At 45.7% G+C, this 15465-nt stretch overlaps 1 protein-coding gene across 2 annotated transcripts in view; it reads right to left on the bottom strand.

The window, feature by feature from the left end:
- The window catches only part of TULP3 (TUB like protein 3), a 50091-nt gene that overhangs the window by 12474 nt on the left and 22152 nt on the right, over positions 1 to 15465 (bottom strand). For both annotated transcript variants that reach the window (XM_089770652.1, XM_075900305.2), the window contains exons 3-4: positions 3900 to 4062; positions 561 to 737 (exon numbers count right to left, since the gene is read on the bottom strand). In XM_089770652.1, coding sequence (XP_089626778.1) covers positions 561 to 737; positions 3900 to 4062 — 340 coding nt within the window. The remainder of the gene's footprint in view (positions 1 to 560; positions 738 to 3899; positions 4063 to 15465) is intronic.

Raw genomic sequence — 15465 nt, 5'->3', positions numbered from 1 at the left:
TTCCTGCAGTACTGGCAGTAGTGGACACACTGATGCAAAATTGCTCAACGGGACACAGTACTTAACAATAAAGCTTTAAGAATACTTTCTATAACAACTGTTTGGGATATCCTCTGAGTCAGGAAGGGCACCTTTCCTGAACAGTTAAGTAATTACTGCATTGTTGGCTGTGGAGATTTCTAATAACTAAGAACTATGTTGTGTTGTTGCAATATTAACAAATAGGTACATGGAATAAAAATGTCCTGGATTCTGGCAAAGCCAAGAGTGGCAATTTGTGATTACTTCTTTTGGAAAGACCAGAAATTATTCTGTAATCTTTCAAAATGTGTTAGTTACATGCCAGTTACTATTAGCATCTCAATGACTGTTACTCATCTGCCAATGTGTGTTCTAGAAATTGCTGGCTGCCTTTGTGTATGGAAACTCACATAAACAATTGTATTATGAGATATTTCATCAGAATTTTTAGCTTTCTGATGAAATAAAAAATAAAATTATGAACTAGAAAAACCCTTTCAGAGATTCCTATCCAAATCTTCCATATAGCCAACTCTCACCTCGTTTCTGTAGTATTTCTTGCAGATCTGGCTTGGCAGCTGTGTCTATCAGGGTCTCTTCATCATTGTCCTGATCTGCATCATCTTCTGTTGTGGATGATCCTACAGAGAGGATTTGGAGTTTGGTCCCCAAGTCTTGTACTTCTGGCTTCAGGAAGGCAGCTGGGCCATCAATGCCTGCAGGCAAAATTGAAACTGAATGAAGAAATCTCACTCCTTTTGTAACTGGCTGACTGTGCTAAACATCATAAGACGACATCTAATTTCACCTCTCTTTGTCAAACACCCTTTTAGAGCACTGATGCATCTGAGTGCCCAGACATTTTCCAGAAGGGGAAAATATGATTTCACAAAGAAGCACTTTACAGGATTATGGGTCAGGAGACCTCAAGTCTAAATATGGCTCTGACACAGACTTTCTGTGCTACCTAGAGAAAGTCACTTTCACCTCTCCAGACCATCTCTAGATGAGGATAATTATACTCTATTTTCACAAGGTGTTGTGAGTTTCAATTAATTTATGTTTGTAAAGCATACTGAAATACCTAGATTTATTTTATTTATGGGCAATCATCTTAAGCCTTTCCTGTCCACAGTAGTCATGTTCTTTTTTAATCACCTTGATGATATGCTATAAATACTGTTATGTAAGTCACAGTAAACTAGGGGAGTATCTGCAGCTGTAGGCAAGATGCCAAAATATATGCAGCAGCCACCTGGGTTTCTAGTGGAATCAACATACATAAGGTTAACCATACAAAGCAGCTGTGACAATGCCGTTTTTGTCACAGACACTTTATACAGAGAGTGCCCTATGTACCAGGGATATAGAAGAGTGAAGATTGTTTGGGGGACCTTAACTCTGCATTTCCAAACCATCTAGAATTTAAGTGCAGTCTTTGATTTGGATTTCTTAGCTTTTTGATGGTTTTGCATTTTAAAACTGCAACTGTTTACTCAGGTGTTTTACCTTTGGGTCACTGACACATTTACAACCTTCACTCTATCTTAAAAATTTTTGGTCTGAAAATATATAAGTAGCTTCAAGGATGGGGAAGGTATCCAATTTACATCTCTCTTTCCTCTGACTTCTATAGTATCTAGTTTCCTCATATCTAGTTTCTCTGACCAGAAAGTTTCTCTCACAATCTGCTTTCTCCCAGTTAAGTCTAAGTGTGCTATCAGCCCACCAAATGCTACAGCTGAAGTCCCATCTCACTGCTCTCCCAATCTGCAGCCACTGATCGCTGGAACATGACAGACATTTAAAGAGATGAGATGCTAAAAGACACAATACATTTCTAGGAACTACCACTAAAAAGTTCAGTATGATCTTTTTTAGCTCTTGGTATCCATATGTGTATCACAGCACCCCAAGGAACACCCTGCTACCTCCTAATAGCAAGAATTCTGACTCTCATGGTACCTTTTCATATACTTTCACAAAATTACGGGACTTTCACTGTCACCTCCTATTCCTCATCATGTGTGGGACTCCCTGGGCTGTGAGCTCATCAATGCCCCCTGCTGTGTTACCGTCCCCAATGGTTCTTGCCTCTATTTCATTGATGCTATCAGACCACAGAACTCTTGCCACTGGTTAGAGTTGCTTTCACAGTGCTAATGGCTTTCCTTACTACCAACAGTTGGCTTTATGTTGCTGTCAGCTCTCTGCTGTGTGCAGGGCCAACTATCCCAAAATTTATCTTCTTGCCATGCAGCAAAACCTAAATCCAATGGAACCTGCCTGCATGTCACAGGGACAAGAATCTGAAAAACTTCTCTCACTCAGCATTTGGATTTGTAATTCATCCTAATTGCAAGTGAATTCGCAGGATAGAGGAGAGAAATTCCAGGACTGAGAAGAAAGAGAATGAAAAAAATCTCTGCCACCAGCAGAGGGCAGTTTACTCCCTTAGATTGTCAACAGGAATTGGGCTGTGGCAGAAACCCGTTGGCTGTGTCTAGACTGGCAAGTTTTTCCGCAAAAGCAGATGTTTTTCCGCAAAATCATCTGCTTTTGCGGAAAAACTTGCCAGCTGTCTACACTGGCCGCTTGAATTTCCGCAAAAGCACTGACGATCTCATGTAAGATTGTCAGTGCTTTTGTGGAAATACTATGCTGCTCCCGTTTGGGCAAAAGTCTTTTTCAGAAAAACTTTTGTGCAAAAGGGCCAGTGTAGACAGCAGAGATTTGTTTTCCGCAAAAAAGCCCCAATTGCGAAAATGGCAGAGCGCGTCTAGATTGGCCACGGACGCTTTTCCGCAAAAAGTGCTTTTGCGGAAAAGCATCCTGCCAATCTAGACAGCTACGTCTACACTGGCATGATTTTCCAGAAATGCTTTTAACGGAAAAGTTTTCCGTTAAAAGCATTTTCGGAAAAGCGCGTCTAGATTGGCAGGACACTTTTCCGCAAAAGCACTTTTTGCGGAAAAGCGTCCATGGCCAATCTAGACGCGCTCTTCCGCAAAAAATCCCCGATCGCCATTTTCGCGATCGGGGCTTTTTTGCGGAAAACAAATCTCTGCTGTCTACACTGGCCGTTTTGCGCAAAAGGGACTTTTGCCTGAACAGGAGCAGCATAGTATTTCCACAAAAAGCACTGATTTCTTACAGTAGGAAGTCAGTGCTTTTGTGGAAATTCAAGCGGCCAGTGTAGACAGCTGGCAAGTTTTTCTGGAAAAGCGGCTAATTTCCCAGAAAAACTGGCCAATCTAGACACAGCCATTGTGTACAAACACCAGCAGAGTCAGAGGAAAGTAAGAAAGCTAAATTCACTGATCAACCTCTGTACTGCCTTCCCCTTCCGAATCAGTCTGTCACAGCAATTTTTAAGAGTTCTGTCTTGAAAGACAGTGCATATTGCTGCTGGTCATTTATGCCCTGTCCTCCTTTTGTTTTTCCTCTTCAGAAACATCCAATCTTTCTCCTGCTCCAGATTTATAGCTCCCTACATTTCTGGGAAATCAACTAAAGTTCCCAGGAAGTGAGGAAACTAAACAGTTCCACATATACTTCCATTCAGCCATATAGAGCTACCAAAACCAAGGAGAAGTCTTTCAGAGGTGGATGGCTTTTCCCAGTCTAATTCGCTAATCTGTCACTAGAGTCCAGTTCTGGTTGATAGTTTTTAATAACGCAATGCTGCTTTGCAGCGAGATGAGGGACAAAAAACAAGTGAATAATGTACTGCTGCTCTTCTTTTGTACCCAACAAAATCATTAACCCCTTTAGTTTCTCACCCACTCATTCCCCTAGGGAATGTAAATTTGATCACCTCAAAAGTAAAAACAAATTAGCATTATTAACAATGTCTGTTGATAAGGATGACTACGCACCATGCAGGACAACATCACTGTGAAAAGGGGTGAGTGTCTCCACTAAGGGAGTCTGCTCCTCACACCCTTTGGGCTTTGATTTTCGCAGCTTTGCTTCTGGATTTGGTTGCACCATCAAGGGTTCAAGACGTTTCTTCCTCTGCTTCTTCTCCAGAAGAGCTCGCTGTAAGAGAAACAAAGGATATGAAGTACGGATGTACAGCCCCACCACCAGAGAGTAAGAGGCAATGCACAGTCCCTTGCTATTTGTAACAAACTATTTTATACAGTAAACTTCCGATAATTCGGCACTTTTAGGACCCAGGGGGTGCCGGATAATCAGATATGCCGGACTATCAGAAGGGGGGGCTATGAGAGGTCTAGGGTGGTGTGGGGGGGATGCCACCCCAGACCCCTCATAGCCCCCCCTTCCAATAGTCTGGCTCTGCCCCAGGCGTCCCCAATTCAGCCGCTGCTGGTCAGTTTCAGCAGGAGCTGAATCAGGACGCCTGCGGCAGAGCAGCTGTGGTGCTGCTGGGTTGGTCCAGTAGCGCCGCCCTTTGGCGCTGCGAGATCAACCCGGCAGCACCCTAGTTGCTCTTGGGGACGCCTGGGGCAGAGCAGCTGGGGTGCTGCCGGGTTGGTCCCACAGTGCCAAGGGGCGGTGCTACCGGACCAACCCGGCAGCACCCCAGCTGCTCTGCCCCAGGCGTCCCCAAGTCAGCCGCCGCTGAAACTGACCAGAGGCTGACTCTGGGAAGCCGGGGGCAGAGCAGCTCTGCCTCCGGCTTCCCGGAGTCAGCCGCTGGTCAGTTTCAGCAGCTGAATCGGGGACAGCTGGGGTGCTGCCGGGTTGGTCCTGCAGCGCCGAGGGGCAGCGCTACGGGACCTACCGGCAGCACTCCAGCTGCTCTGCCCCCAGCTTCTCCGATTCAGCCGCTGGTCAGTTTCAGCAGCGGCTGAATCGGGGAAGCTGGGGGCAGAGCAGCTCCAATGGTCTGGCTGCCCGGAGCACTTCTGGGTTCCTGATGGTGCCGGACCATCAGGAGTGCCGGACCATCAGATGCCGGACCAATGGAGTTTTACTGTACTAGAACGACTGGGATGTCTGAAAAGCTCTGGTGGATTCTGATAAGACCCTCACACTTCAGAATGATTCTGAAGTGGAGTGAGGCACCCACTTGGATACTCAGATTCCACTGCTGGCAGCAAGGGGTCAAGACACCATCTTAGACTTCAGCCTAATCCTTGGCCATCAGAAACCTTTTGTCTTTGTATCCAATATAAACTGTCACAGCTCTTTAATTCACACTGAGTTAAATTTAGAAAGTTCATTCAGAATTTACTATGAAGCATTTCACAAACTAGAATCATTAATACAGAACATGTTTCATGGTTTTATTAATCACTGTCCATAACTTGCCTATTTAAAACTGAGTGATAGGATAGAAATAATGACCCATCGGAACCCTCCAGCCTCTTTACAGTAGCTCTGATACCATGACTAAACATTCTTCCTTTTTGAATAACATCTTCGGTTGTCAAATGTGTAATAGCACAGATATACTTCTTGGAGTTTAATTTGAAATTAGTGTATTTATGCAACATTACTTTTTCATGGTTAACAATTAAAACATTTATCGCAAAATCTTAATACAGATTGCTCTTTCTAACCATATTTGAGAACCTGACCCAAGAGCAAGCTGGAATAAAATGTTTCTAAGAAATATACAGTTTTGAATGAAAAAGATGCTGATAAGAAAACAACTCAGATGAAAGGAAGGGAGAAAGATGTGGACAAAAATTGATTTGGATGGGTGGGACGCTACATGGGAAAGGGGATATGTGTACACTTCAATTTGTGTCACTCAAACAGAATTTTTTAAAATAAACTACTACTGTATGGATAGCATTTGACACCAGTTAAGATATCTCATATTTTTTGCTACTAGAGAGGTGCTCTGTTGGAGAGATTGCAAGAAAAGGAGAACAGATGTGCACATGTGGTATTTGTATCCAGGAATTAAATGCTTCAGGGAAGGAATTATTAAATAAATTCATCTGATGACAAAGTGCCAGCTCTCTAGCTATCCCCTGACCTGTTATCTTAATACCTAGAGTGAAGGATCTACATTTTAAACAGAATGACAAATTCATTAATTTTATTGTTAGGAGCTAGACTTCGCATTGCACATTACCAGAAAAATGTAAACTGCTCCCTCCTATGGTACTGTGGTATAATAAAATATGGACTGTTCTAGTAATGGGAAAGCTTCCCCTCCAAGTAAGTGCTAAAAAAAGAATGGGTGTTTAGAAATGTGTTCATCCTCTTAAATGTACTCAGAGGAGGAGGGCTCTCCAGTCAGCAAATCTCCAGAAACTTTAGCCAGGTTCTTTAAATATTAACTTGATGCGAAAATAAGTAAAGTACTATATAGGTGTAGACTGTTAACATGCTATTGCAACTTTTGCTTAGTAAAAAGTTCAAAACAAGAAAAAAAAACCACACACACACCACAAAATGCCAAAGTTAAGTTTGAAAATACATGTCTCTCCCAGTTTTCAATTACACTGGTGCATACTGTTTCTCAAATTCTTGATCAGAACTCCCTCTTCCAAATGACATTACTATTACACTCAGAGATATCATTATGATTCAGCAAAACAAGTTAGGACTTACACAGGAAATGGACTTTTTGATGGGAGAAAGCCTCCGGAGAGAACTCAACTGACAGCTCCCAGACACTGGGGTCATGGATAGGACACTAGTGAAGGAGTAGGAGTTACAGGGTGAGTCAAGGGTGTTTCAGTCATGTGTGTTGAGCTAAAGTGAATGACAGAGAACTTGATATACCAACAATAAACAGTCCCGTGGCACCTTAGAGACTAACAAATATATCATGAGCTTTTGTGGGTAAAACTCAATGAAACATCATGATATAAGGGATATTACTTGAGACCTTAACTGTAGTAATGTTTGGAGTTTTTTGTAAATTAAAGGGAAAATGTACATGTTTTATTTACATGATTGTATAGGACCGGGGGATGGGAGAGGAGAACTCAAGGCAGGGGTTAGGGTGTGGGGGAGGCTCAGGCATGTAGAGGGGGTGCAGAGGGAAGGGCAGGGAGTGGGAGGGGCAGACTCAGGGGCAGGGGGCCCAGGACAAAGGGCTGGGAGGCCCAAGTGAGGGGAGCTTACCGGGGCCACCCTGGAGCGGCAAGAATGGTACTACTGTGGCAGCAGCTCATCACATGGGGCCGTGGCAGCTAAGGTTACCAGATGATTTTAAAAAAAATACCAGACACACTTGATCTCAGATGGCGGGGGGGGGGGGAGGGGGAGAACCAGTCGGGAGAGGAGTGGCCCTGGCTGGAAGGAGGTCGGGGGGAGCGGGACTGCCCGGGGAGGACGGAAGGGGGGAGGAGAACTGGCCGGCAGGAAGTGGGGCTGGCCTGGGCGCACACAGATCCTGGGGTGCTGCCTGTCCCATGCACGGTCCCGGTGGGGCACATGGGTGAATCCAGCCCTGGGGATTCCATCCCACCCCGGCTCTGCCCCCATTTCCCTCCTCTCTACTGCGTAGTTGCGTACTGCCGGGCTGATACACGCTCACGCAGTGTGAGCATGTCTACCAACCAGGCAGTATGCAACTATGCACTGATACTCATGATAATAATAAAACTTAATTAGAAAATACCGGACATTTATAAATCCGGTATTTTCTCAATTTGTTTCCTGGACAGAAAGCTCAAATACCGGACTGTCCGGTTCAAAACCGGACACCTGGCAACTCTAATGGCAGCACTCTCCAGACAGCAGCTCCTCATGCAGGGCTGCGGCTGCATTGCGGGGGAGGAAGGGGCAAGGCTCAGAGGAATGGTCTTGGCTTCCAGACCCAGCCTCCTGACCTGCAGCCTGTCTGGGGAGGGAAGGTTGGGTGAGGCTCTGAGGGCAGTCCCCCTGCAGCCTCTTTGCCAGAGTTGTTGACTCGAGTCCCACGACTTGAACTCAAGTCCGACTTAAGTCGCCTAGGTGGCTTGACTTGAGACTCGACTCAGGTTCATTGTTTGTGACTTGAGCCTTGACTTGAGACTTGCTAAGTCTGTTAAATCGACATGGTGAAAAAATTGTCCGAAAATGCCGATATTGATAGCTTGTACAAAAGTGACTTGACATTTTTTAATTAAGACTTGAGACTTGACTTGGGACTTGACTCAAAAGTGACTTTAGGGACTTGAGACTCTACTTGGACTTGACAAAGACAACTTGAAGACAACACTGCTCTTTGCACAGGGGGTGCAGGATTTGAGGGCTGCCCCCGGCCTGTAACAGCTCCTCACAGCCTACAGGCTATCCATGGGGGGTGGCAGGCTCTGGGGCCCGATTCAGGCTTTCAGGGTTCTCCTATGGCCTGCAGGTTCGGGGTAGGAGAGGGTCAGGTCCCAGAGCTGGTCCCTGCCTCTAACGCCTCCTCCCCGTGTCCTGCAGCCTATCCAGGAAGGGGTGAAATTTGGGGAGTTGGCCCCAGCCTCCAGTAGGCCCCCGTTGCCTTCAGCCTGTATGGAGGGGCTTGCTTATGGGGACACCTCAGCCTCCAGCAGCTCCCCCCCCAATTTCCTGCAGCTTGTAAGGGGGGGGGGACAAGGTTCTGATGGCCTGCCTTACCCTTCACCTCCTCCTCCCCACTCCAGCCTGCACTGCCTGCAGACAGGGCAGGCTCAGAGGCCAGTCCAGGCCTCCAGCGGCCCCTCCATATTCTGTAGCTGTCGGGAGAAGAGGGGAGCTGAGGCCAAGGCCTACGAGGGGAACAAAGGGCTTGGGGCAGGGGGTCTATTTACTGGTGTGCTCACAGGCAAGATAGTGGAACCCTAGCCCTGCTGGTCATGCCCTTGGTGATGTGTCTGCCCTCAGTGGACACCCTGTATATAGCTCTCCCCTGTGGGTGCACTGCCCTTTATATCGTGTCCCTTGGAAGAGCAGCCTCTCCCTTTGCATGTTATAGAAAACTACTTTTCTCAGGGCTTCGGCTTCTCCTTGGCACAACCAAACCCTGACCTTGCTTTAAGTTAGGAGAAGAGGAAGCTGCACACTAAATTTGGTGGCCGTAGCTCTTACTGTTTAGGAGGAGTTCCTGAACAAACAGACTTGCAGACAGACACATTTTTTTATATTTTAAAATATATAAAATAGATTTGTTAGCCTTTAAGGTGCCACAGGACTGCTCGTTGTTTTTAACGTTACACATTAATACGGCTACCCCTTTGATACACCAAGTGAACTCATTCCTTGTGATAAAAAGCTGAATGACAAAATCAGCCAGAGTTAAATGAACTGTGAATCCCAATCTTAGTGTCAGCATTTATAAGCTTGTCAATTATGATATCACAACAAGCAATAAGAAAACAACTTCTAACTTAAAGAGTTAGGGGAAGCATTGCTGGATGCACGTGTGTAACTGTGAAGAGAACAATGTTTGGTACAGAAAGCGGAGAATTTGATTTTAGTATGCTGTAGCTCGTCAGTAAGCCAACTGGGATATGCTGCTTGTATAAAAGTAATTTGTACTAAAGACAGATCATTCCTGTCTGCCCATTAGTCACCTTAAGAGAAATTTGAAGGCTGTTCTCCCTGATGATAGCCCCCATCCACTTCTCTCTGCATTGTCCTTAAAATAAACGAACACCTGGATGCAGAACTCCTTCTGTCATCATTCTCTGCGAAACCTAGTAAGCTGCCCTCTCTCTCTTTGTCTCTGTTGATGGCTCTTCCCTGCATGTACCTTTAATTTCAAGTCTCAGTTTTTTCTCCGTTGTTCTTTTTTATCTCTTAAGGCAACTTTCCTCAGAAGGTCTGGATCGTGCACATTGTTTCTTTAGTTGCATGATCACATTCAAGCTAGATTCCACTTTTTGGTTTATTATCCTAGCACTGTTCATCGAGTGCTATCCCACATGAATGGATTTGTTATTATAGTTGGCATTTCTGAGGGTTGGGGTACATGAGTGGCTCTTATTCTAATATTATTTGTGAGAGCCATGTTCTCTAAGCTGTTACAGGGTCTCTAGGCTGGTTTGTTACAGCGGTAAGATCTAAGTTAATTAGTTATTGCAATGTTATTCACAAAGGATAGCCTGTACATTAAAAATATATTTTATAATTCTTAAAATACTGGTTTGGAAGAAGAAACAATACACATATGAATTTGAGAAACTTTGAAAATACATATTGAAAGTCAAATTTACCCTACTGACTGGTAGTCAAGCCCTTTACCAGAAATTCAGTTCTGCTGGTTCTGTAGTTTTACAAAATATATAACCAGACTCAAATCACAGAACTCCTATATTGATACAGGAATAAAAAAATTCAAAATATATTCCATATTCATCCAAGAGCTGGAGAAAAAGAAATGTGAAGAAAGGGAATGTCAGGGAGCAAGACAGCACAAGTCAACACCACATTATCTTCAAAATAAATATGGGGGAGAATCTGTTACTGAAGTTTCCTTTCCCTGACAGAGGGAAGAGCTGAAAGGAAGTAAAAGAGACAACATACATGCAGTAAAAGCATACCCCGTTACTATAGCATTGGAGACTAAGTTTGGGGGCCAGTGCTGCAAGACATACATGCATCTCGTTGCCCTCAACCAAATCCAAACTATTGGCTAAGTGGCAAAACCCCTATCACATGGAGGATCAAGTCAGTCAATTGTGGTATCTTGTACATTTGCTGAAAACCTGGATGAGCAGAGACACATTACTGATCACTCCCTACCTTCCTGAAGCAGAATTAGGACCACGGCTGATGAACCCTTCAAGGACGGGCTGGTAGTGTTAGGAACATGACTCAACTTGATCCAGAAAGGGCAACCGCAATCCACTGACCTGATATACCATGTGACTTCACAAGGGCCTTGCCACTTAGCCAATATTTTGGATTCAGTTGAGGACAAAAGGATTAGGATCCAATCTCCAGGTACAAAGCCCCATAGCCTCGTTCCTTTTTATAGTTTTGAGCCTGATGCTACCACGCCTGCTCTCTCTAGCAAAGGTCTCTAGTCTCTGAAGCCTCTCCCATAGCTGTAGCACATGATGGATGACCCCCTTTACATGGGTGTGCTGCTCTTCTCAGCCCTCCTTCAGAAGATTGAGGATATCTTGTGGATGTCTCCCATATATGAGTTCAAAGATGAAGAATCCCATGGAGGCTTGGGGTACCTCCCATATAACAAAATAACAACACTGGGAATAACATATCCCACTGTCGTGGATCTTCTTTCACAAATGTGCATAGCATGCTCTTTAAGGTCTTTTTTAAACATTCCACCACTCTGTTCATCTGGTGGTTATATAGGGACATCCTGAGGACCTGTACGCCTAAAAGATGGCAAGAATCAGACATCAATCAGGAAGTTACGTTTGTCCCCTGATCCATTAAGATATTGTAGGGTATCTCTACCTGGGCTAAGGCCTTGATAAACTCGGCAGCTATCTTAGGGTCAATGGTAGTCTGTAATGGTGGCTGGATGCATGCTTTTCTGGTGGGAAATGAGGGGAGGGGAATGAGAGGTGCTTCTGGCACTCCTTTTGGACCCGTGTGTTGGCATTCCGGGGCAAGATGCACAATCATACTTCAAATCCTGGTGGACACCTGGGTGGAAGAATCATTGTGCTACCCAACACAATGGGTCTTTTCTCTGGACAGGTGCCCAGCACAGGGCACCAAATAAACAAGGTATTAAAGATCCTCGGGTAATCTTCAAGGAACCAGCAGCTGACAGAGTACTTCTGAAGTCTGTGGCTCTTCCACCTGCCAATAGAGTTTGTCTTGTCTTATTTCAAAGGGTGGACCTTTTCAGTTTTAGGGGGTCCCTTCCCTTGGTCTACAGTTGTGCCCATTCTCAGGAGTACTTAAGTGAAGGGTCCTCTCATTCTTGGATAATGTTGCCATCATGTTCAAGCTCTGCACCTCATGGCCTTTGGGGTTGGCTTGGCATTTGTCTGGGCTGCAGCATCTCTGGTTCTTATGGTCTCGGACTCACTCTGATCCTTGGCTGAAGCACGTGGCACTTGTCCTTTCTTCATGGAAGTCAGCCCCAACTGAGCTGAGCTGCTCTCTTTTAGGGTACGTCTAGACTACATGCCTCTGCCGACAGAGGCACGTAAAATAGGCTACCCAACATAGTCAATGAAGCGGGGATTTAAATATCCCACGCTTCATTAAAATAAAAATGGCCACCGCACTGTGCCGGCTCAGCTGATCGTCGGCACAGCGCATGAGTCAAGATGCGGATCGGTCGACTGGGGAAGCCTTTGTCGACCACTCCTGTAAACCTCGTTTCACGAGGCATAAGGGAGCAATTGACAAAGGCATTCCCTGTCGACCAACTCGCGTCTTGACTCGTGCGCTGTGCTGATGATCAGCTGAGCTGGCACAGCGCGACGGCCATTTTTATTTTAATGAAGCAGGGGATATTTAAATCCCTGCTTCATTGATTATGTTGGGTAGCCTATTTTACATGCCTCTGTTGGCAGAGGCATGTAATCTAAACATACCTTTATAGTGGTACACCTGAGAGTGAAGGAGTGATGTGGGGCTGAAGAGTGAAGATTTGGGGCTTCCTCAGCGTGGGGAAGTGTGCCCCATTACAGTCAGTTTGAGTTTGTATGGCAAAAATCAATATTTACCAGCATTTATTGATAAAAATCTATATCTTCCAAGCATTTATGTAAGACTGTTAGAGTGCAGTTCACTTTGTTTAGACTAGATGAAAGAGAAACTCTATAATAGATTTCTAAGCATTCTTTTAAAAAGTCTCTTACACTGATGTGACATACAAATAATAAAATTGGACCTTTTTAACTTTTGGCTAATATCCAGCTCTTTTTCCATCGCTGTATTATAATGGAGATTAATGTACTTCAGGGAAAATACATTGGAGCAGTATGGTTACTGGTTATCATGATGCATTTGAAACTTTGGGAACATTGCACATTAAAATCTTTCCAAAACTTTTTACTTTCAGGCAACACAGGATGCCTGAAAATTCAGAACACCGTGAACACAGGAAACAAAGTAATAACATTGAGTCTACCAAATTTCCAGCAGAGTGCCCAGAGAATTAGGACCATCAGGCTAGCATACAGCTGACAAATGGGCTATCTAGTTTGGTTTTCTTTGTAATACTGGAGTCAATAATAGATGCTTTAGGGGAAAACAACCCCCTCCTTCAAATAAAGCACATGAGTATGATTATTAGGGATGCTAGATATCGGGTAATGGACCAGTTGTATAACCGCACAAAATATTGTTGGTTACATGACTATATGATAGTCCTCAGGTGTGAGGCCTGCAGACAGCGTGCTCCTGGCTCCACTCCCGGGGAGCCCCCTGCCATCCCATTCTGCCAGTGGAGTGGCAAGCAGAGCCAGTCCATGAGAGAAGCCAGTTTAAAAACCAGTTCTCCCTCACAGACCGGCTGATACAGAGGCAGCAGCACAGGGTGGCAACAGCCCCTGCCTGTAAGGGATCTCAGTTCCTCATGGACAGAGGCTGAGCTGGCTTGAAAGCTGCTCCCAACGTGTATTTGCTCCAGTCTGCCCTCCTCGCTCTCCACACTGCTGCCTCCTTATCAGAGGCAGCAGCATTGGCAGGGGAAGGCAGATCCAGTGCTCATGGGGAGGGGGAGCTAACTTTTAATTTAGCTCCTCACAGGCGCCAGCTCCCACTCCCTGATAGAGGAAGCAAATGGGAGAGAAATGAGTGTAGTCAACAAGAATAACAGATACGCCTAGGCATTAATACATGTTGGCATTAATAATCATCATGGTGCCTCTTAAGAATTGGCTTGTGAATATGAATATGCATAACTCAAAGATGCTTTAGGCAAAACAGGTCATGTAAAAGACCTGTTCTGTAACTGGTGTTCTTCAAGATGCGTTGCTCATGTCCACTCAACATAGGTGTGTGTGTGCCTGTCACATGCACCGGTGCTGGAAGATTTTCTGTAAGCAGCACCCATAGGGGCCAGGGTCCCTAGTGTCCCCTGGAGTCGGGCATGCATGCCATGCTATATAGGGTGCCCCTCCTATCCCTTCCCTCCTTAGTTCCTTATTGCTGGAATTCCAGCAGACAGGAGGAGGGTGGGAGGTTGAATGGATGTGAGCAATACATCTCCAAGAACACCAGTTACAGAACAGGTGACTGCTTTTTTTCTTCATGTCCATTCAATATAGGTGACTGTGAGCAGTGTCTGTGGAGGTGGGTAGGAGTTATGAGAATGCAGACTGCAGTACAGCCCTGCCAAAAGTGACATCCCCCAGCCTGCTGTGTGATGGCAGAATGAGACATGCAGATATGGACCAACCACCATGTCACCGCCCTACAGATGTCCTGGATAGGGACGTGCACAAGGTAAGCTTGCAAGGAAGCCTGAGCGAGAGGAGTGGGCCCTAATCAGCTCTGGTGGCCAGGCCCCCCCCCCAACTCATAGCACATGTAGATGCAGGAAGTAATCCATTTAGACAATCGTTGGGAGGAGATAGGGAAACCCTTCCCACACTCCACATAGGCCACAAACAACTGCATAGAGCTGTGAAAAGCACGTGTCCTCTCCAGGTAACAAGCCACCACTCAACATTCATCTAGTATGTGGAGGCACCTCTCCTCATTGTTTGCATGAGGCTTGGGGTAGAAGACTGGCAGAAAAATGTCCTGGTCCACGTGAAAGGCAGAAACCTCCTTGGGGAGAAAAGCTGAGTGTGGCGGCAGCTGGACCTTGTCCTTGAAGAACCAGGTATATGGCGGCTCTGACATCAGTGCTCAGAGCTCCGACACCCATCTAGCTGAGGTGACAGCGATCAGGAAGGCCACCTTGGAGAGTAGCGACACGGGGCAGATAGATAATGTCTCGAACAGGGGATCTGTGAGCCTTGCCAGGACCAGATTAAAGTCCCACAGTGAAAAGTGGAGATGGCAGCCAAGTGGACCTCGATGGTGGCCAAGGCCAGACCCTTCCACTTCAGGAACATCAAGTAGTCCAGGATCTCCTGAAGGGAGGCCTTGGCTGGAACCACTCACCACTGCTGCACCCATGCAGAGAAACAGGTCCATTTAGCCAGGGAGGTGGATTGCATTGAGGGCTTACGACTCTCAACGAAGACCTGCTGCACGTCACCCAAACATGCCAGCTCCTGAAGGTTCAACCACGATGAACCACACCGTCAGGTGGAGCAAGCTGAGGCTCAAGTGGAACAAGTGATGTTGGTCCTGGGAGAGCAGGTCCAGCCTCAGTGGCAGCCTTCTGGGAGTGCAGGAACCAGGTTCATCAACACCCCAAATGAGTACAGGCGAAGCTAGGCCGGTGTGACGAGGATGACCATCACTATGTCTCTTTTGACCTTTTGTAGGACCCTGCCGATGAGGGGAAATTGACGGACGTTGTAAAGAAGACCTTCAGATCACATGTACAGGAACGGATGTGGCAGAGAGCCCCACTTGAAGCCGAATCTTGAACAGAACCATCTGCACTTTGCATTGTCTCTCACTACGAAGAGATCTACTAGAGGATAGCCCCAGTCTTGGAAGAGG

Source organism: Pelodiscus sinensis, chromosome 1 (genome assembly GCF_052426305.1).
Source record: "Pelodiscus sinensis isolate ZL-2025 chromosome 1, ASM5242630v1, whole genome shotgun sequence".
NCBI classification, from domain to species: domain Eukaryota; kingdom Metazoa; phylum Chordata; order Testudines; family Trionychidae; genus Pelodiscus; species Pelodiscus sinensis.
The sequence above is the reverse complement of the archived record's forward strand: the minus strand, read 5'-3'. Positions and strand labels throughout refer to the sequence as shown.